Source organism: Odontesthes bonariensis, chromosome 11 (genome assembly GCF_027942865.1).
Source record: "Odontesthes bonariensis isolate fOdoBon6 chromosome 11, fOdoBon6.hap1, whole genome shotgun sequence".
NCBI lineage: Eukaryota > Metazoa > Chordata > Actinopteri > Atheriniformes > Atherinopsidae > Odontesthes > Odontesthes bonariensis.
The window spans coordinates 9,779,278-9,801,958 of NC_134516.1; the positions used below are offsets into that span (position 1 = coordinate 9,779,278).

At 39.2% G+C, this 22,681-nt stretch overlaps 2 protein-coding genes across 2 annotated transcripts; one reads left to right on the forward strand and one right to left on the reverse strand.

The window, feature by feature from the left end:
• The first annotated feature begins 6,511 nt into the window (after positions 1-6,511).
• cryaa (crystallin, alpha A) lies at positions 6,512-8,478 on the forward strand. The gene is made up of 3 exons (XM_075477101.1): positions 6,512-6,709; positions 6,935-7,057; positions 8,269-8,478. The coding sequence occupies exons 1-3, from the start codon at positions 6,512-6,514 to the stop codon at positions 8,476-8,478; spliced, it is 531 nt and encodes a 176-aa protein (XP_075333216.1).
• A 545-nt stretch (positions 8,479-9,023) lies between these two features.
• Positions 9,024-22,319, reverse strand: hsf2bp (heat shock transcription factor 2 binding protein). The gene is made up of 9 exons (XM_075477102.1): positions 21,813-22,319; positions 20,125-20,260; positions 17,427-17,530; positions 17,036-17,185; positions 13,735-13,879; positions 12,597-12,714; positions 11,954-12,057; positions 10,543-10,742; positions 9,024-9,820 (listed from the first exon to the last, which is right to left on the reverse strand). The coding sequence occupies exons 1-9, from the start codon at positions 21,870-21,872 to the stop codon at positions 9,812-9,814; spliced, it is 1,026 nt and encodes a 341-aa protein (XP_075333217.1). The 5' UTR covers positions 21,873-22,319; the 3' UTR covers positions 9,024-9,811.
• Positions 22,320-22,681: the final 362 nt, after the last annotated feature.

Sequence of the window (22,681 nt, forward strand, 5' to 3'; positions counted from 1 at the left end):
GATGCAGTAGCTATTCAGGTATATTGACCAAAAGGCTTCTTGGTCCTGATCAGGTTTCTAAGTAAAGTAGACTATTTGAACGGACAGTGGTCTTGAAGTGAATGGTTTAATTTGCAAAACATAAAAAGTGGATCTTTAATGGAGGTGGAAGCTTTAACCAAATATCCGTGGAAAAATGAAACCTCTGAACCTAAAAACATTCTTCCACAGAGGGGGATTCCTTTGGAGGATTATCTTGGGACTGATATATCCAAAGTGGTCTACAAGATGATCGTGACCCTGGCAATAGTCTTCCCAACTGTTGTTACTTCCCCACAACTGCTCGTTCATCAGTAATTCACTGGGCACATTCTGCCAAATTCTGGCCTTCCTTAGAGAATTAGGTTTGTGAATATTTGTCCATGGGCCAGACCAGATTTTGGTACCACTCAGGGTGGCAAAATCTAGAAACATTTTTTGAAAAGGTCCATGTCCATAGATGATATTTTGGTATGATAACCCATCCTCAGTGGTAGCTTTATGACAGTTATCAGCACATAAAGTTATCAACCCCCTGCAATAAATGGGCCTCTAAACGCAGACGGCATATCCTGTCTTGTGCTCATTTTCAGACCTTTACTCATATGTTATGAGAGCATGTTTGGTAGCATTTTGAAGTGTACAATCCTAGCTTTGATTTAGATCTAGTTTTGGGCCTATCTATAAAGTATAAAGGTCACTCTCAACAACAATTTTTCCACTATTTTCGCCTTAACTGTATTCTTTTTTATAGCAGGAGCAGCACTGACACAAATAACACATACTGAAATACTCACAGGACTGTAACAATTCAGTTACAGTTATGAAAGGGAATGTTTGAATTGCTACCAGTCTGTGTGTGTGTTATATAGTTCTGTTGAGATTGTGTTTCGAATAAATGTGTTTGTCGTTGTTTGTACTATTTTGTTTACTGAGAACTCCTTTGTTTCCTGAGTTGTGCGTTTGGGTTAAACACATGCCACACAGACATGAGTTGTTTTGTTTTAACACATTCAAACCATTAAGATGGTACTCCACTTTGTCCGCACACCTGCAACCTTTTGGCTGTTTTCAAATTAGCAAAATGCAAGGTCACATTACAGGGTCTGACATGTTCACTTAACTGTAGGCTATGTCAGGGTGTATTTTACTGTAATCTCCAGCAATCCTGACATGGGCCCAACAGTGAGGAGGACCACCACATTGTCCAGATTGAACAATCTAGACACCAAACTCCTTAAGACCTTCTACAACTCTTGTATTGAGAGCCCGCTGGGACCTGCACTGAGGCAGACAGGAAGAGGCTTCAGGGGGTAATCAAAGCAGGACAGATTATTGTTGGGTTCCCCTCCCCTTGTGTCACACTCCAGTGTGGTAGTAGCATCACAACAACCTTTTCCACTTGACTTGTGACTAAAAAGAGCATTTGTCAACTGAAACTGATTTGACTAAGAAAAACGACCTGCTCACAACAAAATATCAAAACTAAATGAAACAGTTTATAACTGAAGGAACAACATGAACTTGAACGTGAATAAGAAAAAACAGTGGAACATATTCTTATTTCGAATCATGCAAGGCTGTAAGACAAACATAATAAATCCCTAGAATAAGGGTGAAGCTTGCCCGCTGACATGTATACATACACAACTGCCATGAGCAAAGAGCAAAAGCATTTTTGTTTTTAGTGTAGGCTACAGTGCTTCATTCAATACACTGATTCCGAATTTAGGGCAGTTTCGCGAATTACATGGTAAGTGGCCATTTTTTAATGCTGTAAAACTGGAGAAGGTGGGAATTGGCCAGCATTTAGGTTACACTGGAAGTCCGGGCAAAGTAGGAAATAAGTGAACGGGATGTACACTCTAATACACAGTCAGTATTGTGAAGTGTTACCTAAAGGCCTCTGTCATTGTACAGAGACGCTATGATTTGCTTGTACAGCACCTAAAAAAAAAACCTCACTGTTGTCTATATTCATAGACACACCCAGCCTCGCTTTCAATATAACACAAGCACTCACATTCTATAATTGCCATCAGCAAATTATATGAAAACAATATAAAACATCTTTTAAGAAGAAAAAAAAGAAGGTTGTTGCTCTCGTTTATTTTGTTTTAAGGTTAGTAGATGTGCAATGTTCAGCTGTCAGAAATGAAAGGCTAGCCTAATCTTTTGTCATATTTGGCTGTGATCACTTTTTTGTAGCCTATCATAATTTATATAGGCTATGACGTTCTCCCAAACATCCAGCTGTTGTAGTTTCACTTAACTAAAATAAATGCAGTCTACTACCTACAATGGGTGTATAAAAAGCAGAAAATATGTTCGATATTAAATTAGCACGCTACTTTTATTTTGGCGTTGCTACAGGTCACTTTCGCTTCTGGTCTGCCTGCCGTCATGTTCGTATGTAAGAAACGAAAAATGAAAAAAGTAATTTCCAAAAACCAAATTTGGGCCGTTATTTGATTTGGGGTTTTTTTAGTTTTTTTTTATGAAGACAGCAAAATCCGTTTTTGGTTTAAAACGAAAAATGGAAAAAGGACAGCTATTTCCGTTTTTTCGTTTTGACAGAAAAGCGGATTATACTTTAGTACCCTGACTAGGGATGGGAATCGAAAACCGGTTCTTGTTGAGAACCGGTTCCCAGTGTTTCAATTCCTTGGAATCGTTTGGCGATTTTGCAAACGATTCCCTTATCGATTCCAGTGGGCGCGGATGACGTCACCGCGCAACGTTGCGTGCCGAGTCCAGTGCAGTCAACAGTAAACATGGCGCCGAAGCGGTACAAACGCTCGAAAGTTTGATTATACATCCCTAAAATAGACGACAACAGGGCAACTTGTAAAGTGAATATTTCACCAAAGGGAGGAAATACTACCAACATGCAATAACTATGAATGAATGTCGCGTTTTCGATCCGCTCCGGACTAACGTTGGTGTATCTGAACCCAGCAACGTTAGCAACGTTAGCAACGTTAGCATGTCCTCGGCTAAAACTGCAGGTAACTAACTAACTAACAAACACTGCCTATCATGTTAGGGGGGGGCAGCAAGACGATGACGACATCTATGCGCAACACCGAAGCTTGTAGAGTGTTAATCCAACATGGCAGCGGACACAACGTTACCGTTCGATGCAGCCTTAGAAAGTGTTTTAAGTAGCTTAGAGCGCAAGTTTACTTTTATTTTACTTTTTTTTCTTTTTCTTCCTCATCGAATTTCTGTCGCTCCACATACGTCATCTGGTATAAGTGATACAATTGGCTGTGAATCGCGCGCAAAGCAGCATGGGAAACCAGATGCCATTTGATAGACATTCGTAGCGCCCAATAAACGGCTCTAGGCATTCGTAAACCACGCCTCAAATACAAGAAAATGCACACCTAGTTCCCAGACCACCATCTCATCGAGATCTGGACGCGTCAGCCAGGCTAGCGAGTTGTTTGGTTTTGTCTTGTTTTTCATTGCCTTCTCCGATCATTTCTTTCTATCTCTGTCTCGTTTCTCTTTCTTTTTCTTTGCTCTTGCTATTCCCCTGTCCCCCTGTCAGGTTCAGCACTATTATATGTAAAGTATTGTAACAAAATGAAATAAAAGAGCAGTACTTTGGAATCAAGGGGAGCTTTACATTCATAAAGTTTCCCTTGGCAAAACAAATGTATTTGGCATAAAACGGTATTCACATTACAATTCTAATGCCTTAATGCTGGACAGGACAGGGGGGAAAAAAATAAAAAAAAAACATTGCAATTGCGCTTCGAGTCCATTTTAGCTGAGAGTAACAGAGGATAACTGAATTTCTATTTTTTTCAGTTGCAAATAACTAGTCTATAGAAATGTCATTTCTGGTTGTGTCAGAAACAGTAACAAAAAACATTTGTACTGAAGAGGCATGGCCAAGCACTTATCCTTTGATTAATCCATACAAACTAATGTTTTCAAAGATTCTTTTCAATCTGTCATGAAAACATGAAAACACCAAATGTGAGTATCTTTTAAAGAAATGGTGTCCTGCCCTTTAATGGAGTGCTGAGTACTGAAGCTTTTCTTAATATTTCTGAACAGCATAAAGAGAAAACTCCAGTAACTGTTTGTTTGTCTTTCCATTTGTTGGTCATGTGTAGATTTGCCTTGATGCAGCCTAGGTGTACAGTTAATCTAAAAGATATTGGCTATTTATGGAAAGTAATTATCTTTTCAGTGATGTTTTGGAAGTAGCAAATGGACATATTGTGGGACGTATTTGTTCTTTTATATAACCATTTGTTTTCAAACACTACTTCAGTTTTTTCCCTCCTCCCCATATTTAGGTTTTTAAGCAGGAGAAAATCCTTCAAATTTAGCATGTCCACAACAGGGTTTATTCGTTGTTGGCGAAAACAGCTTTTGAGAGCTGTGGAAACACGAAACTCAAAACACACAGGCATTGTCTGTCCCATTGATAAAAACTCAGAATGCTGACTCTACCGAACTGCAGCCAGTCTAACGGCATCTATGTCCGGTCTGCTGCAGCTAATAACCCTGAACCCCAACAACCTGCCTGAGCTCCCCCTAAAACATCCCAACTCTTGCTGCCTGGCTTAGTTGCTCTTGGCCCACGAGTGCATGGTGCGACTAAGCCCCTTTGCTGGCTGGCCAAAGCCCCATGGGATTATATTAATGCAGGCAATGAAAAGCCAGTGGTGGTGAAACAACAGGGATAGGAAATGACTCTTACCTTTACATTACACCTTAATCTGAGTAACACATTATAATTAAGTGTATAGCATATTTTTTTGTAAAGGTATCTTTGGAGATGCACAACCACCTCTCACAGTCTGCAAATGTCAGTTGTTCATGTAGAAGAGATATTGGTGTTTGTGATTAATAGCCCTGACTTTTTCATGTAGGAACCAGCTCATCGTCTGAGTATGCAGATGCCCTTTCTTCTTCAATTGTTATTAAAACATTAATATTAGAATCATCCCTTAGTTCGGCTACCGTTCTTGAACCGACCATGATCCACTGAACACCAGTACAACCAGTCACAGAGGGACTAGTAAGGATGATGAAATTTACATCAGACAGGCTTCACGCATGGGCACACAAAAACCACGATATACGATGGTAACGAGGCAAATTTGTACATCGGCTGAATAATAGTACTGCGATTTTTGTGGTACTCAAAAAAATAAATAATTTTTTCTTGAAACTGAAAATATGGGGGAAACCTTTTCCCCTTTATCTTTAGTCTTCTTTCCCCCTATTCCTCAAAAATGGTTCATTGCCAACATATAAACAACATATTGCCTTGATAGGGAATTTACAATACTAATAAGAGCAATCTCATTGAGTTCTATGAGCAACTAGGTTAACTAGCTCATCATTCATAGCCCATGATGCCAATGAAAGAAATTCATCCATCTATCTATCGTCCACTTAGCTGCGGTTCGGTCGTGAAGGCAACAGGTCCACGAGGGGAAGCCAGACACCCCTCTCCCCAGTGACACTCTCCAGCTCCTCCTGGGGGATCCTGAGGCGTTCCCAAAGCCAAATGGAATATGTAATCCCTCCAGCGTGTCCTGGGTCGTTGGAAGTTTTTTGTTAGGTCTCTAGTTGGATTTCATTACTGCTGACAAAGCCCCAATCTACATGAGTATCTCTTGCTCCAACTTTTTCCATCACTCGTGAACAAGATCTCAATATACCATTATCAAATAAATGAGAGCCTAGTAGAGCCTATTCAAAATTATTTCTGGATCGGCCTTTTAAAAGATTTATCACCACGGGTATTTAAAAACTTGACAGTTGACAGTTCTCAAATACAGTTATCCTGTTTTTTTATACCATGCTACATTGGTAAGATGTCAATAAAACATAGAACATATAACCTAATCCCTGAATGGTTGTTGCTTTCCTGTTTATGTGGGAAGAACTGTATCTAAATCTGCCCTCTGCCCAACCTTGCATACACCACAGTACAGCGATATTATGTCACTGACCAACAGATTAGATATATTTGTATGTTTCATGCATTATTACGCAGGTAAAATCCCTCTGTCTTTAGTTAGTTTCCTAGCCTCTTTGTCCCTGTCATGCCCCCTTCCTCCCTCCTCTCTGTCCTGCAGGGTTTGTTTTGGCAGACCTGGGTGTCTGGTGTGTGTGGATGGCACTGGGTCACACCAGGGTCTAGCCGTTGTGGTGCTCCCCCCTGTCATCCCCTGATTCTGCTGACAGGGCCCAACCCACCATGAGATAATGTCATTCCAGGGGGATCGTGGTTAAAGCCACTCTTTCTAGCTCTCATGTATATAAAGAGGAGGCTGTTGTAAAGCAGGGGCCAAAGCACTCTGGAAACATTCCTCTCTCAATACTTTTTCTTCATCATCACTCTGTTCTCCCATTTTTGCTTCGTCTCCATTTCCTGATCTTCTGGACACAGAGCTGAGCAGGTTCATCCGCCGACCTGAACAAGACCAAAAACTAGACCCAACTGTCTCTATTCACTATGGATATTGCCATCCAACACCCCTGGTTCAGACGTGCCATGGCCTCCGTCTACCCAGCCAGACTCTTTGATCAGTTTTTTGGAGAGGGAATGTTTGACTATGACCTCTTCCCCTACACTGCTTCCACCATCAGCCCCTATTACAGACAATCGCTGTTCCGAAGCTTTTTGGATTCCTCCAGCTCTGGCATCTCTGAGGTACCAGCAACTTGATTCTGACACGATTTTCGTTTAACTAAATTTAGCATTTTGCATTAAGGTTTGTAACAGATCAGATATTTGGTCAGACTGAGTTTAACATAACTTGCTACTGATTTCCACTCGATTTGAAGTGATTAAATGAAAAACATTAACTGGATTAGTTATACCCGAAGATGTGGTGTATGATACAGTGGAACCTTTATATGCTTGTGTGTCCCTCAGGTGAGGTCTGACAGGGATAAGTTCATTGTCTACCTGGACGTCAAGCACTTCTCTCCTGAAGAGCTTAGTGTGAAGGTGACTGATGATTATTTGGAGATCCAGGGCAAGCATGGAGAAAGACAGGTAGTGTTCCTCTTCTTTTCCATGTACACACGCACCATGTTTACAGTATAGAATAGTGTAAGTGTGACAGGTACTGTAGATTTTACTGAAAGGTTTTCTGTGGTCCTGACAGTTGAAACCATTGCCACGCTGTTTCTATGATCAATAAGAGGATTAACACGAGTCGATTAGAATAGAAAAAAAAAAACAACCACAGATATGTATATAAACAAAGATGAATTTAAGATGCTTAAAACTTGGTTTAGGAAATGTAATTATTAACTTATTGACTTTTTTTGTTAGATCTCAAGTGGTTAAAATGAGCAGCACTAAATGTGGACGTTTTTGTTCGACTGCATGTTAATACCATTTGATGCTGAAATATTTATTTCAAGATCAGCAGTTGCATACTTAGTTACCGGATCAAAAACAAAAAAATTTGGAAGGGAGGGGGCTTACATAGCTGGAGTGAGAAGACGGGTTTTGCTCCTCTTCTTTGTCACTCAGTGTAACATTAATGCTGGCTATGGTACAATGTGCAATATCTTCTTGTTCAGCCCAACTATCCTCAGTTACACTGAGTTTTTCTCTCAAATGCTTGAAAAATGGGAAATAAACAGCATACTCTATCCTCGGTCCATTAATAGTACGACATTTAGAGAAGGAAAGAATGATTTACCTGTTCATGACATTTCTACCAGCCTATATCTAAAAAAACCTACATCTGAAATTAATAGTTCATAGGTCAGATCTTTTGACACATGATGAAGACAGCTCCCACACTGCTTATGAGAGGTGGAACATTTCCAGTATCATTAAACAGTATATAATAACTCATGCATTTTGTAGTCAAATGACTGTATTCTCACTTAGAAAAATAAACTACATCTCATCACTTTGTTTAGAAGGTCCTCTATCCTTCAGTATCATCTGACAAGATACTTCGGTTTCAACTTAAGTTTGCTTGATGGCTTGTTGTAGGATCCTAATTATATCATCATATTCAGAACTTTTTCTTTTACTACAGTTCAGCTGTGAAACGTATACTATTTGAAAACCTCCAAAGTGACCTTGTTTCATTTTGGTTAAGTATTGGTGCTACTGCAGAACCATCATCATTGCCAAAAGAATTTGTGGCTATACATATAACAACTTTTCCAGCTTGGAGATAACTGTTTTTGGTCCAATCTGACCCTGGCTATGATTGCAACAACATTTTGTTCTTTTCCCAGGATGATCATGGCTACATCTCTCGTGAGTTTCATCGCCGCTACCGCCTCCTCCCCAGCGTTGACCAATCAGCAATCACCTGCACTCTGTCAGCTGATGGTCTGCTGACTCTGAATGGGCCAAAGGTCACTGGGGGGAGCGAATCAGGTCGCAGTGAGCGCAGCATCCCTGTCACCTATGACGACAAGCCCAATGCTGCTGCATCCTCCTAGAGGCCGAGTTGTGGCGGGTGAAAAGGGGTACTCAAGAGGTTCAGTCCCCAAACAACCTACATCTTCTGGGATGTACAACCACAACATTCTTCTTCTCTATTTCCCTGAGAGGATATCTGTGTCCTCCTCACTTTACTTTCTATAGTTTTTAGTACACTCATACAGAAGTATTAGTATCATTGTTTTGAGTATAAATCAGCCAATGAGCCTAGTTAAGTGAGGGTGCCATTAGTTTCTAAGGAAAAAATGATGTGAAGGACAAGACATTCACCTGACTAGATACTTCAGTCTGCTGATTGTTGTTACAATTCAGAGCAAGCCCCCTGAGAGTGCATTTGGTTGGGGTTAAGCTTGAAGGTACATGTCTTATATGTCTAGTCCCAGATATTCCATCAGTGAAGTTCTCCGAGGCCCTGGTTGCTTTTGCTATACTTACTTTGAACCCTCTCCTCTTTTGTCTTACATATATCATGTACTAGAATGTAGGCAATGTTCAGTGTATACCCGATCATGAGAACTCCATACTTAAAAAAATATATATAATAAAGGTTTACAAAAACACAATTCCTCTGTTGAATTATTTTTTTTTTAATTTTTTTTTAAATCAACAGATTTCAGTTCAACGTAGTAAAAAATTCAGAAGAAGAAAGATCAGCTATCAAACATTTTTATATAAAAACACACACACACCACAAAAGTACTGAACTCCTCATCAAGTAACGAGCTGAATCACGTGGTTTCTTTTTCCCAACTAATGTGCCATTTCTTTTCACCTGGTCTTAACAGTGAATGTCCTCCCACTTGGTGTGGAAATGCTTTTCTCCCCAAGATGATATTTATTTGGGGTGTTGAGATTTAAAGTTCCACTTACTTCGTACGGTCTGCTTTAATCCTACAAACCTATGAACTGAAAATAGCATCGGAACTCAAACTTAATTCTTCAACAATTAAATCTAATTCTAAGTAAATAAAATCAAATCTAAGATTTTTATACCATTGTAGTGAGCTTATAACTGCTCGCTGGCATAGCTAAAGTCTATGTTGATTTTTTTTAGAAAACCTAGTATTTGCTCAACTGAGAGACGGGACAGTTTGGGAAGCTTCGAAGGCATATAAACGTAAGATGACACTTTCACAGATCAGCTGCATGAAGAATCCACAACAATGACATCTTCATTTCTTCTCAGTGTTTCACAAGATGTTTTAATAACTCCGTACTTAAAAAAGTATTGATGGACCTCAAACACAGGAACATGACATAAAGAACTGCCATCAAAAGGTGGATGGCTGGACTGAAGAGGCGGAATCCACATGAGACACTGCTCTGTTTACATCACTGGCCCTGTAGAGATAAAAGTGTCAAAAGTTATTGATGCATGTTTTTCACGTTGTTCATGTTATTGTGCTGTAAGGAGGTGTTTAGATAGATAGATAAATAGAACTTTATTAATCCCTCGGGGAGGCCCCCCTCTGAGAAATTAAGGTGAGAGTCAGGGATCCATATTAAATCTGACTTCAGCACCAACATTTGTATGCAGGATTTTATGACATCATAACTCGTTTGAAAGCCAGTTGTGGTGACATGAAACCTTCAGGCTCACATACTGATAATATTCATAGATTCTGTAATCTATAGTGAGGAGTACAAATAATTCTATTCTGTCAAATTAACCTGCCTTGATACTTGCAAGCTAGCAGTATCATGGCAGGCCCATTAGGTGCCCTAAGCTAGAAAGAGGCACGATCTCTTGTGTCCAACACCCCAAACAATGTTGCCGATTGATTTTACTAGCCAAGGCAACCAACATCCATTCAATAAACAAAGACATTTGTTTTGTTAAAGTGAAAATGATGATTGATGGCCCCCATGCAGCTGCAAAGCTAACAGAAACATGTCACTGCACCAAAGCACAACAGGAAAAGCCCAATCTGGCATCACAGCATTTCGGCATGTAGATCTAGTCAAGCACATATTTAGACACTAATTTTTAAAAAAATAATTTATTTTCTTTGACTTTTGCAATGAATGACCTACAAGGGTTTATTATATTTTTACGTTGGCACCTGTTGGAGGGCCTGCAGGTCCTCCAGGGTCTGCTGAGCAGTCACTCTAAGCCCGGGCTGCACACTGGACGTGAGCTGGCTGACACGAGCCTGGAGGTCTGGTTCCAGCAGGGAGGAGCCCAGTAGCAGAAGCACATCCTCTTCCAATAACACTGATTGCAGGAGACGCAGGCAGTGGAGACACACCTCCCAGTGTCCATCTGACAGATAAGTAGATCAAACACTTAGATAATGAGTCGTTTGATTTTTTGTTTAACTGGATCAGAAAAAAAATATATGAACTTACAAATCAATGACAGAATAATTTCATATTTTCGTTGCTTTCCTCATCACCTGCTCATTTTGATCTACTTCAACCTTGGAAAATGTGTAGCTGGGGACCCATAGAAGTGCAGTTAAAGTAATCTGGATAACTACACAAACTGGCTAAACGCTGAGTTACACTTTTCCATTGGTTGGTATTAGACTGAATCGGTCAAGTGAGATGAATAAGTCATCTCTCCTGTGTTGTTTGGATGTCCAGTCAGGGTGAAGCATGTACTGGCTGCTAGTTTTAGAGAAGGACTGCACCTGTTAATCCTATGTTGCAACACTGCATAGTAGTATCATCATAGTACAATATAATGTAAATTATCCATATACCCTATATTTCTTATTGGATCAATCTGCTCAGTTAAATTTATTTTTACCTTTATTGTTAAATGTACAAATCTGTTTTTATTTAGTTTTTATTTAGTTTACTGATGTTTATTATTATTACTATTATTATTATTTACCCTATTCTTCATACTGTAGATTTGTATATAAGCTAATGTTTATTTCTCTGATGTTTATTCTATACTGTAGATTATTATTCTCTATTTTTATTCTATTCTATTTGCTTGTTTTTCCTTTAATTGTTTACATGTCTTTTATACTGTACGCTGTTGCAACACAATAATTTCCCAAATTAGGATGAATAAAGTATTTATCTATCTATCTATGCCCATTAAGTGCCCCTAAGCTAAGAAGAGACATGATCTCTTGTGTCCAAACATCAACTGAACTAAACAGAGCCAACTCAATACGTGCTTTCAGATAAAATGCCAGTGTGGATATGAAAAAATAGCCACTGCCAATGAGGGGTTTATGAATAGGAAAAAATAGAGGCTACTGTTTTGTTCTTGAAATCGTAAGTGTATCATATTACAGTAAATTACAAGAGCTTTTTCCACTTTTCACTGGGAGCATGTCCAAGTCAGATTTTGGCGTAAGAGAGGACGTGGTTTCACCAAAGTTCTAAGATGGATATCTGAATTCTGAGGAGGTTAGATCTTTGAAATGGAACACGCCATTATTATTCAGATGTTCTGGCATTTGCTGGGCTTAGCTGCTCTGACTGAGACTGTTGTGTTTTCAAAAGTCAACTTACCACCCAGAAGGGTCCAAATGAGAGCCATAAGTCCTTTGTTCGCAGTAATGTACTTCAGTCCTTTAACACTGATACTCACATTATATAGGGCCATCAGCATTAACCTGCAGCAGAAGACAAATATTGTTTAGGCAATACAGCGAGAATATACAGCACTGACACCAAGATTTTTTCAGCAAGGTCAAACAACTTCAACATGCTAGATGAACACTAAGAGTTAATGGTTACTGTCTTTATTCCTACTTTCCATACATAAAGAAACAGATCTTTAGCAGAGCATCTTTTAAGCAAAGTAACTATCCTGAATCCCTACCACACAACAACCTAACTAACTACAATTAAAAAAAAAAGAAATCTGTCTTTGAAAAACCCACACGTTTTACCTTTGTATTAACCGATCTTGTCATTGACACACAACAAGAAAATGTTCGCGATGCAAGTGAATAATGTATAGGGCCAAGATCCATTATGAATTTATGATCAGAGTGCAACTTTATACAATCTGTTGTAGTCTAAATTAGCTTTCATACTAAAATAATTTGTTAGTGCAAATCACAATTTTCTCTAATGAGATAATCTCATTTACTAATGAGATGGAAAACATCCGAGTCTACAGGAGGCGTTTTGACACAGTGCCACATACACTTTCAGTTTGGGGAAGATGCCAGGCTTCATCAGGTCCAGAAGTTTTATCAAAGTGTCCAGCAAGACGTGGCCTGAACTAGACAGGAAGTCCCGCCCACAAGTTACTGCTGCTATGTCTGATTGGTAGAAAATACGGAGGCGTTAGCTGCAGTCAAGCAATTTCCATCTAACATCAGTGATTTACAGGTATCATTACATTTAAACTTAAAGCTGCAGTCTGCAAGATTTGTTGTGGTCATACGTAAAGTCCTACTTTTTGGCATTTTAAGAGTTTACATGATCTATCAGAACGCTTGAAGTTGAAAACGGTGACCTCCGTAGTCGCAAAATGCAAGAAATGCTTATTTTTTAACCGAAAAATAAAAAGTTATTCAACTTCCTGTCCCGCCCCTTCAAAACACATGAGAACTCGTGCACGTAGACGTGCACGCCAGATGCGCCTACACGACTCCTCATTCATCAACTCACCTGTCATTTGCGATCATGGAAGACACAGTAAGTAGACTAGCCCGTAATGAAGTTCAATAGTGTAGATAAATAAGCGTGGGGACGAGCCTACCTTGTATCGCGCGTGCACAATCGGTGATTGACAGGCAGCAGAGCCCAGCTCGTAACCTGATTGGTTACCTTTTACCGGTCCGGTCTGCAATTTTGTAAAAAAACCTGCTGGCTTTGGAGGGACCTAGCGGGACATATAGGGGACCTAGAGAACTCTTTTTTTTTTGTATTGGGGTATTTAATGTACTACTTTCAGAATCCCCGGACAGTTCCAGGCATTATTCTTGAAAAAGAGTTGCAGACTGCAGCTTTAAGATATGGTCACAATGTCATGACTGCAGTTTTCTGCTCTGGTTTTCCATCAGCTCAAGAAACAATCCTCTTTTAGCCGATTCCACACAAGAATCCGTTGTATAAAAAAAAAAAAAAAGAGAGACATTTCTTCTAAATATGTCTGAGGCTGCAACTACAGTGCTGGTGGTGTAAGAACCTGAAGAGAGAATTTGCCCATTGAAATGGTATCCGAGGTAACTTTAGAAGTGGAGAGTAGAACTATGAGAGGCACATAGAAACATGTGGAAAACAAGTAGCGAGAGTGAATACATCAATGTGCAAACCAGCCGATGCAGTGAACTCACTTGTAAAAGTCCCAACCAGAGCCAACACAAACTGGTGTTCATGGGAGTTGTGGTCCTCAGTTTGAATTTTCATCTCCTCATCCAGTGACTTGACAAAGCTCTCCAGTGTCTGAGCAGCAACAGTCAGGAAGGACTGCAGCTTCCCCTGCACAATCAGCACACACACACACACAGATTTTTATTTTTATTTATTTAAATATGCACAATGATTAAACAATAAAATACATTTATTAATACAAAGGCCAAAAGAATGTGCAGGAGAGGAAAGGAAGCCCAAGGGCTTATATAACCCCCCCCCCCAATACAAAAGACTAAATTAAATCAACCAAGAAAAGAAAAGAAAAGGCAGAAAAGAGGAGGAGACAAGGAAAAATACAGAGAGAGAACAAAATCACAATTTCCTTTCAATTGAAATTTTGCCTGGACAGTAGATACCTCACCAAACTAGACTTAAACATTTTGTAGGAGGATAAAAGCTTGAGACTTCTGTCTAGGGAGTTCCAGAGCTGGGGACCATGGAACTTGATAAAACATTTATGTCTGGAAGTTCTGCAAAGAGGTAAAAGAAAATTGTTCTGACCTCTTTCTGAATATGAGGGAATATCTGACGATAACAAGAAGAACGTATGAAAAGTGCCTGGAATGTCTTGTTTACAATGAATGAAATTAAACATAAACAGAGATGTTTGAAGCATATTAATAGAAAAAATTGACAAGAGTCTGAATTTACTGAATAAAGGTGCAGATGGCGCCCGGTTTGTAGAGTTTGAAATCATTCTTAAGAATCTTTTTCTGAATTAGGAGTATCTGGTTAAGGTAAGAAGAATATGAGGCACCCCAAGCAATATTGCAATATGTTAAATATGGATAAATTAAACTGTAATATAACGTCATGAGACAGGATTGATTAACGAAGGGAGCGACTCTTCTGAGAATACCATAAGACTTCATCATTTTTTTGCATACATACTCATTATGGTTTCTCCAGGACAATCTTTCATCGACTAATATCCCAAGAAATTTCATACATGAGACTTGTTTAATTTCCAGGTTATTAATTTGCAGCTTTAAGTCCTGCTTAGGAAAAGTTTTATTTTTGTTTCTGAAAAGTATATAATTGGATTTGTTCACATTCAAAGAAAGATAATGCAAACATATATAGAGACATTTTGACTCTACAACTCCACCAGTCACTCGTTACACATGACACAAACTGCAACATATGTGGATAATATGGGCTTCACTGTCTTGCCAAAGGTCAACTTGTCACATTGAGGGGCTGAGAATGTAACTAGAACAACGAACGTCAACTGGCGGCCTTTCCATCCATCCCCCAGAATATCACAGTATGTTATACAAAAAGTATTCTGTATATATATATTTTTTTCTTTAAAAAAATCTGATGAAACAAACGCTCTCTCAGGAGTAGTTTGTGCCACAGCCCTCCTTCATTAAAAATGACAATAAACTCGTTGCTCACATTTAACATTTCTTTTATTGTTCATCTGGAGTCGTTTTTTTCCCCCAAATGTCCTTGCTTGGGCTTCACCCCACACACAATTATTCGGATGTGCGCTATCTCGATAACGGCCATCAACATAACACAGAGGTGCATGGTAAGTGCAAGTTGTGCCGAAAAGCAGTTAAATACTAATGACAAATAAAAGCGACAGACCTCAGGTATCAGGTGTTGCTTTTTACATCAAATTAAAGTAGCCTATGATCCAAAAAATAAATACAAATAAGATAAAACCAAGAAAATCCTAAGACAGATATACTCATGTTTGGTCAATGGGAGAAGTTACATTTGCCCTCAGACACTATCTTTTTAACATTGGGCTTGACAGCTGTCAGGCTTTTGCGCCAGCAGTCCTCCAAAGACTCATCCATGCATTCATCTCCAGCAGACTCCATCACTGTAACGCTCTTTTAACTGGACTTCCCAAAAAGAGCATTAAACATCTGCAGCTCATCCAGAACGCTGCTGCTGGAGTTTTAACCCGGACTAAGAGATCTGAACACATCACAGCAGCTTTAAAATCTTTACTCTGGCTTCCAGTCAGTCACAGAATAGATTTTAAAAGCCTGCTGATGGTTTACAAATCCCAGCACGGTTTAGGCCCAAAATACATCTGTGATATGTTCAGAGAATATAAACCTAGCAGAGCTCTTAGATCCAAGGACTCAGGTCAGCCGGTCCAGTCCAGAGTCCAGACTAAACATGGAGAAGCAGCATTTAGCTGTTATGCTGCAAACAAGTGGAACAAACTGCCAGTGGAGATTAAACTTTCACCAAATGGAGACATTTTTAAATCCAGGTTAAAGACATTTCTGTTCTCATGTGTCTATGCATGAAATCTGCACGATATCTTTGAACTTATCTGGACTGTTGCTTGTTTTTAAATTAATTTAAATGATTTTATTTGTTTCTCTTTATATTCTTTTATGTATTTTTAATGCTTCTTCCACTCCCTGCTGCAATGCTTTTATTTTATGTAAAGCACTTTGATTGTTTTGTACATGAAATGTGCTGTACAAATAAATTTGATTAGATTTGATTTTGATTATTGAGATTTCAATGCAGCAATTTTTCTCTGACGGGCCTCTGACTGTTCAGGATACGATTCCTTGAAGCTTGCATGCTTTGTGTTGTGGTGACGCCTCAGATTGTATTCTTTAGCAACAGCAGTGAGGCACACAGGTACAGCATTTCTAAAGGTTGGCACAATGAATACATACTTATCAGTCCATTCCTCATTAAAGCTGCGGTTTTCTGCATCAACTATCCTCTTAAGATTCTTCAAGAGTGCCATTTTTCGTGCTTAAAATATATTCAGAAGGCCTTTCTGTTGACAGTACAACGACACGGCATGTGACAGTGATGGAAAGCTTGACCGACTCACAAATATTAACCGTAAAATATCGCCCTCTAGTGGCATGCTGCAGTACAGATAATATGAATCCTTTTACACTGACAAAGGCAAAAAAAATATAAAATATTTTTTGGAAGGAAAAATAATATATTATATAATTAGGACATGATTTTTATTTTTATTTTATTTTACGACAGCATCTGGCCCTCACAGTGTCTGCTGAAAAATTTCCTGGCCCTTAGATAAGTCGTTGATGACCCCTGAACTAGAGGATTACCAATCCACCAACTGAGCCACAGCTGCCCCACATGTCACAGTTGAATATCAATAAACAAATCCAGAGTTTAGTCTGGTTGTCATGGAAATTAGTATGACACATACATGTGGACACACTGACAGACTTATAATGGAAAACAGAAATGACTCACATCAGTTAGCCAGAGTGTGACAGTGTCCTCCCTGGCAGAGCAGCTCCACAGCAAACTGCAAGCAGCTGATCCCAAACCGGAGCAGAAGTCTGCCTGTTGCTGCAGCTCTGTCCCACTCCGCCAGAGCTGCTCACGTAACAGCAGCTTCTCCTAAAAACACACAAGTGGTAATGGAGTCTAAGACAATAAGCTTTCTGGATAAGGTGACATTTTTCATGCTGTTGTTATGTATATATCACAGTGTTCAAATGCTAACTGAATATCTGTAAAGGATCAGTGACATACAGTTTTCTTGGTTGGAACAAAATGTCAAAACCTAACGACTAATATTGTGTATAGGAATGAGTTTATTTCAAAAGATCTCATACAATGCGCAGTGCCCCCTTTTCACCTCTCTCTCTTTCTGACACTCGGTCTGAACTGCATCCAGTCGGGATTGAAGATGCAAACCCTCCTGTCGCAACTGCTCCTGTTCCTGTACAAGGTGGTCCTTTTCTACACACAAATAGAAGTTTACACGTTTACAAGTTTGGCCCTGAGCTGTATTGAATACTATTTGGTTTTCACTGGGACCCTTTGCTTAATAATGTTGCAGAATCTGGGGCCCTTCACAGCAAGTGCATGTACAGAAAAGTCTGATGCCTGGATTGCACACGAGTGGACTGAACTAACTATATGACTTACTCTTCTTTAGGGCTTCTTCACAAAGGGGGCAAACACTACTAATAATTTCATTTTTCATTTTTTCATATTATGAATTGTATCATTTTGAAAGATATTATGCAGGTTCATAAAAGAGAATTATAAACATAAAGCATTAAACTATCAAAAGGTTACAAGTTTAATATGGACCCTTGTAAAACCACTGGGTGTCACTGTAGGGCAGCAGAATAGCACACAAAAACAAAATGACAAAAAGTGAAACATAAAAGAAAGTGCACCATCTTTATTCTAATGTTTTATGTGTAGGGTTAATTAAAAAAATTCAGACCTGAACTTTAACAGCCACATTAAATCAGTAACATCAGCAGCTTTTTACCATCTAAAAAACATTGCCAGAATCAAAGGAATAGTGTCTAAACCAGACTTAGAGAGACTGATCCATGCGTTTGTCTCCAGCAGGTTAGACTGCTGTAACGGCCTGCTCACTGGGCTCTAAACGGGCTGTAAGACAGCTGCAGTACATCCAGAACGCTGCTGCTCGAGTCCTGACTAGAACCAGGAAATACGACCATATTAGTCCAGTGCTCAGGTCTCCACTGGCTTCCTGTCGCTCAGAGAATAGACTTTAAAACAGCTCTGCTTGTGTACAAGTCTCTTCACGGTCAAGCACCAAAGTACATCTCTGACATGTTAGAGCCATATGAACCAACTCGGGCTCTGAGAACCTCAGGGAGGGGTCTCCTGCTGGTGCCCAGAGTTAGGACTAAACAAGGTGAGGCTGCGTTTCAGTTTGATGCTCCTAAAGTCTGGAACAGTCTTCCAGAAGATGTGAGACAGGCCTCAGCTCTGACAATGTTTAAATCCAGGCTGAAAACAGTTCTATTTAGCTGTGCATATTTTTTTTTATTTCTTTTTAATGATTTTATTGCCTTCTTGTGATTTTATGTAGCTGTAAAGCACTTTGAATTACCTTGTGTACGAATTGTGATCTATAAATAAAATTGCCTTGCCTTACACCCAATGATTGATAAGCTTGTAGAAGTATTTTAAAGGGATAGTTCGACTCTTTTGACATGAAGCTGTATGACATCCCATATTAGCAATATCATTTATGAACATCTTCTTACCCCCCGCTGCGTCCTGTGAGCAGAGTTCCAGCCTCGTTTTGGTGTTGACGAAGGTAGTCCGGCTAGTTGGCTGGGGTTTAAAAAATAAAGCGTTTTGCTTCTCAAAACAATATGCGTTCAAAAGAGTAATACATTTGCATCACAAAATCGTTCTCACTGCGTTCTGCCACTTGCCGATAGCCGCGCCTGTTTCACAGTGTTTACTGCTCGGTCTGCACAGTTTACACAGCACGCATTGATACGAAGGGAGAAAAATAGCACCAAGCGATTGTGAGGTCTGACTTTTTCCTGGAGAACGATTTTGTGATGCAAATGTATTACTCTTTTGAACGCATATTGTTTTGAAAAGCAAAACGCTTTACTTTTGTGGCCCCAGCCAACTAGCCGGACTACCTTCATCAATGCCCAACGCAAATTAGAGACAGCTGGCACATCCTTTCAATTTACGAAGAGATTGGCATTTATCAGTCTAAGAGCAAAGATACGAACAATTCCATCGCCTAAGTAGAACATGTTCATGAATATGACGTAGAAATTTCTCAAGAACAACTTAAGAAAGAATCTAAGACAATTCTTAAGAAGATATTGGTGAATGAGGTCCCATTGTTCCAGAGGACTTGTGGTTCGTTTAGATGCAACTTTTTAAACCCGAACTAACCTGCCATGTTCTTTTTAAAGATAGGGAGCTTTTCTCCTGCAACCCTGCCAAAAAAGGAATCTTTTTCTCACTTTAATGCCATAAACATTAGCTTTTAACATGCTAACTGAGGTCTGCAGAGTCGGAGACGTAGCTCTTGGGTTCTTTTTTCGATTCCTCTTGAGCATTACATGCTCTAAAATTGGGGTGAAATTGCAGGGATATCCACTCCTAAGAAGACTGTAAAACGTAATGTTTTACACTTGTGAATACTCTTTTCTTATATGCTAGATTGTTTGGAAATTGTCTCATAACCCTTCCCAGACTAATGGACAGCTTGTCTAAGATCATTATTGATGTCTTTTCTCCTTCACATTGTGCTAACACAGCTGAATGTTTCAGACATGCTATCTATCACATCCTCTGCTTTTTATAGAAGCGCTCACACTTGCTGCGCATTAATCCGATTCATTTCATTAGCTGTACCTGACTGCATCTGGTCCTACATAGGTAGGTACCTGCTGATTTTTTTTGTCAAATACTGACCTGAAAAAGCTTAGAACTGAAAGAGGGTGTACTTTTTCTCAAAATGACTTCGTTGCAAATCTATAAAATAGTTCATACATTTTTATCAAGTTAAAAATGGACAAATGGTAGCATACTTGTTTCTGCTCTTTGCGCTTTGTGCAGCATTTCAGTCAGGTTCCCATTCAAAACTCTGGGCAGGAACTCCCTGAGCTGCATTACTTCTGTGGTTAATTTCTCTAAATCCTTTCTCCTAACTCTGACAAAATCATCCTGAAAGAAAAAAAAAAGATACAATTTTAGTTCATATTTGATAACACTGAAAAGCAGTAACACACAAGTTATTATACTTGGTTCTCAATCATTCATACTTACATTAGATTAGAAAGGTTTTTACATGAATCATGTTCAAATTGTGCCTTTGATGGAGCAGTGTGAAAAAATGAGGTAAGTGGAATTCTGAGACCCTCATCTCTTAGTCCTAGTCAAGTTCGGTGAGTGTAAGCAGCTATAATCATTAACTCAATCATTAATCATTGACTGTCTGTGATCTGCATTTTTACTGCTTACACGTGCAAACCGCTGGAGCACAAGCAGGGCGTCTACAAGTATAAACAAGTTACATTTCAGACTTTTTAAGCATTTTTTGGACCATTTTGTATTAATGAAGACCAAACATGTGAGGTACAGTAAATGGAAACCACAGATGTAAAAAAAAATAAAAAAAACTGCAAACATAAACTCATTGACATCTAGTTTCAATGAGTAGTAAAGCAGATCCTTGCTGCTTGTATGTAACAGAATGTAAATAATGAAAACAACCACTCTTTATATGTACGAGAGGAGGATTTCTAAGTAATCCCCTAAAGGGCAGCTTAAAGAGTAAATGCTAAATTTGTCCCATTGTAATAATAACAATAATGCTATTAATAATAATAATCATCAACATCATTATCATCCATCCATCCAATTTCTATACCCGCTTAATCCAACTGTCGGGCCGTGGGGGGGGTAAAGATCACATCATTATCTCAGGACAACAAGGATTGTTTTGTCATGGTGATTTTTTTTTTATCATTGCTTCAAGATAACAGGGCTTGTTTTCTCAAGATAATGGATTTATTCATTTTGGTTAATCAGGGTAAGTAAAGTAAATGTTCCCATCGCTGTAAACAGAAACATCGCTGAACTGTAGCAGAGTTGGTTAAAGTCTTCTCTATGCCCATAGATGCCACTGTCTGTCCTCAAGAGCAAATATTACTAAACCCAGCGCAGCAGACAGAATAACACCTGTATGTCTTGACTTGATGTTACAGATCCTGTCATCTGGATCCTGTCATGACAGCAGTTATGATCAATGAAATTAAGTGTTAACATAGAAACCACTCATTACAGAGCTCACCATAATCACTTTGATGTCTTGAGAAACCATAGCTCATTTTCTCTTGATGACAGGTACTACATTTTGTGTTCTTGAGATAAGAAAAGGCCGATTTTTTTTTGAGAGAACCAGATAGATTCATTTAACCACACAAAACAAGCTTTGCTATCTAGAGATAACAGGACATTGTGATCTAAAGATTACAGTATCAAATAAATAATTGCAGGCAAAGATGCTAGCAGCTTCCATACAGACATGATCAAGCAAAAAGCTTTTCCTAGCTGATGCTCTACACCAGCCCTATTACCGGACTTTAGTTTGGTCTGACGAGGACATGATCCTGAAACTAAAGATAGAACCGATCATCCGATTGCTTTTACCATGGATTTACATTTGAGAGCAGACTGACACACTTTGAACAGTTGAGAAACCGTTTACCTTTACCTCATTTACCTTCGGTCCGTGTTTGTGATCCATTGTCTTCCCGCCAAATAAAGGCGACATCTTCGAGCCAGCTGTTAAATGTCTTCTTTTGACTTCCGCAGTTGACTTCTCTGAAACTGTTATAATGGTTGGTAGCAAAAAAAAAAAATTGATTAGTATGTCCCTTTATCGGAGAATAGTGATCATTTAACATAAACACACAAACTAGTAACAGCTGGCATCGCAACTAGCTAAGAAATGTTTAAGTTTAACATTGGTATTGTACGGAAGCCCAGAGCTACGGAAGCCCAAACCTTTTTTGGATGGTTTTCTCGCGAAAACAAGATAATTATGTCGTTATCGCGAGAAAACAATGATCGTTTTCTCGAGATAACGAGTTAATTTACCGATGGTTTTCGATAAAGTTTATCGGTGTTCTTAAAGCCTTTCCAAGAACAGACTCAGGCTGAAATTGCAATTTGTTTGTCTTGTAGAGATAACTTTCATATCAGACGGCTGGCTCGACTGCAGCTCAACAGGCGTTTACACCTAAAGGGATCCTGCTGATATATTCAACTTCACAGTGATCAGCTGAGGGGACCAGGCCGTCTCCATGGTTACCGAGTGATGCACGAGAGGTGCTGTTATTGTTTTCTCGAAATAACGAGATAGATAACTCGTTATCGGCATGATTGGTGTGTGTGTGTTAGATACGGTTCTTTAATTGAAAGCTCAAGAACAGACCGGAGTAATTCAAGTGAAAATTAAGTCTTTATTTCTGGCAACAAATGAAATATTTCAGCGCTGGGTATGACAGAACTCTCGCAGGAATCCGTCAGATAGAGTCTCGATTTCCGGTAACATTTTGTATTTATATGTCTCATTGTTTC

Excerpts from the sequence above, each read along its gene's own strand:
- cryaa (XM_075477101.1), top strand. The coding sequence starts at position 6,512 with ATGGATATTGCCATCCAACACCCCTGGTTCAGACGTGCCATGGCCTCC. Across the intron at positions 6,710-6,934 it reads CCAGCTCTGGCATCTCTGAG|GTGAGGTCTGACAGGGATAA; the intron begins GTACCAGCAACT and ends TGTGTCCCTCAG. Across the intron at positions 7,058-8,268 it reads GCAAGCATGGAGAAAGACAG|GATGATCATGGCTACATCTC; the intron begins GTAGTGTTCCTC and ends TTCTTTTCCCAG.
- hsf2bp (XM_075477102.1), bottom strand. The coding sequence starts at position 21,872 with ATGTCGCCTTTATTTGGCGGGAAGACAATGGATCACAAACACGGACCG. Across the intron at positions 12,058-12,596 it reads ATCTTCCCCAAACTGAAAGT|GTTAATGCTGATGGCCCTAT; the intron begins GTATGTGGCACT and ends CTTCTGCTGCAG. Across the intron at positions 10,743-11,953 it reads CATTTGGACCCTTCTGGGTG|ATGGACACTGGGAGGTGTGT; the intron begins GTAAGTTGACTT and ends CTTATCTGTCAG.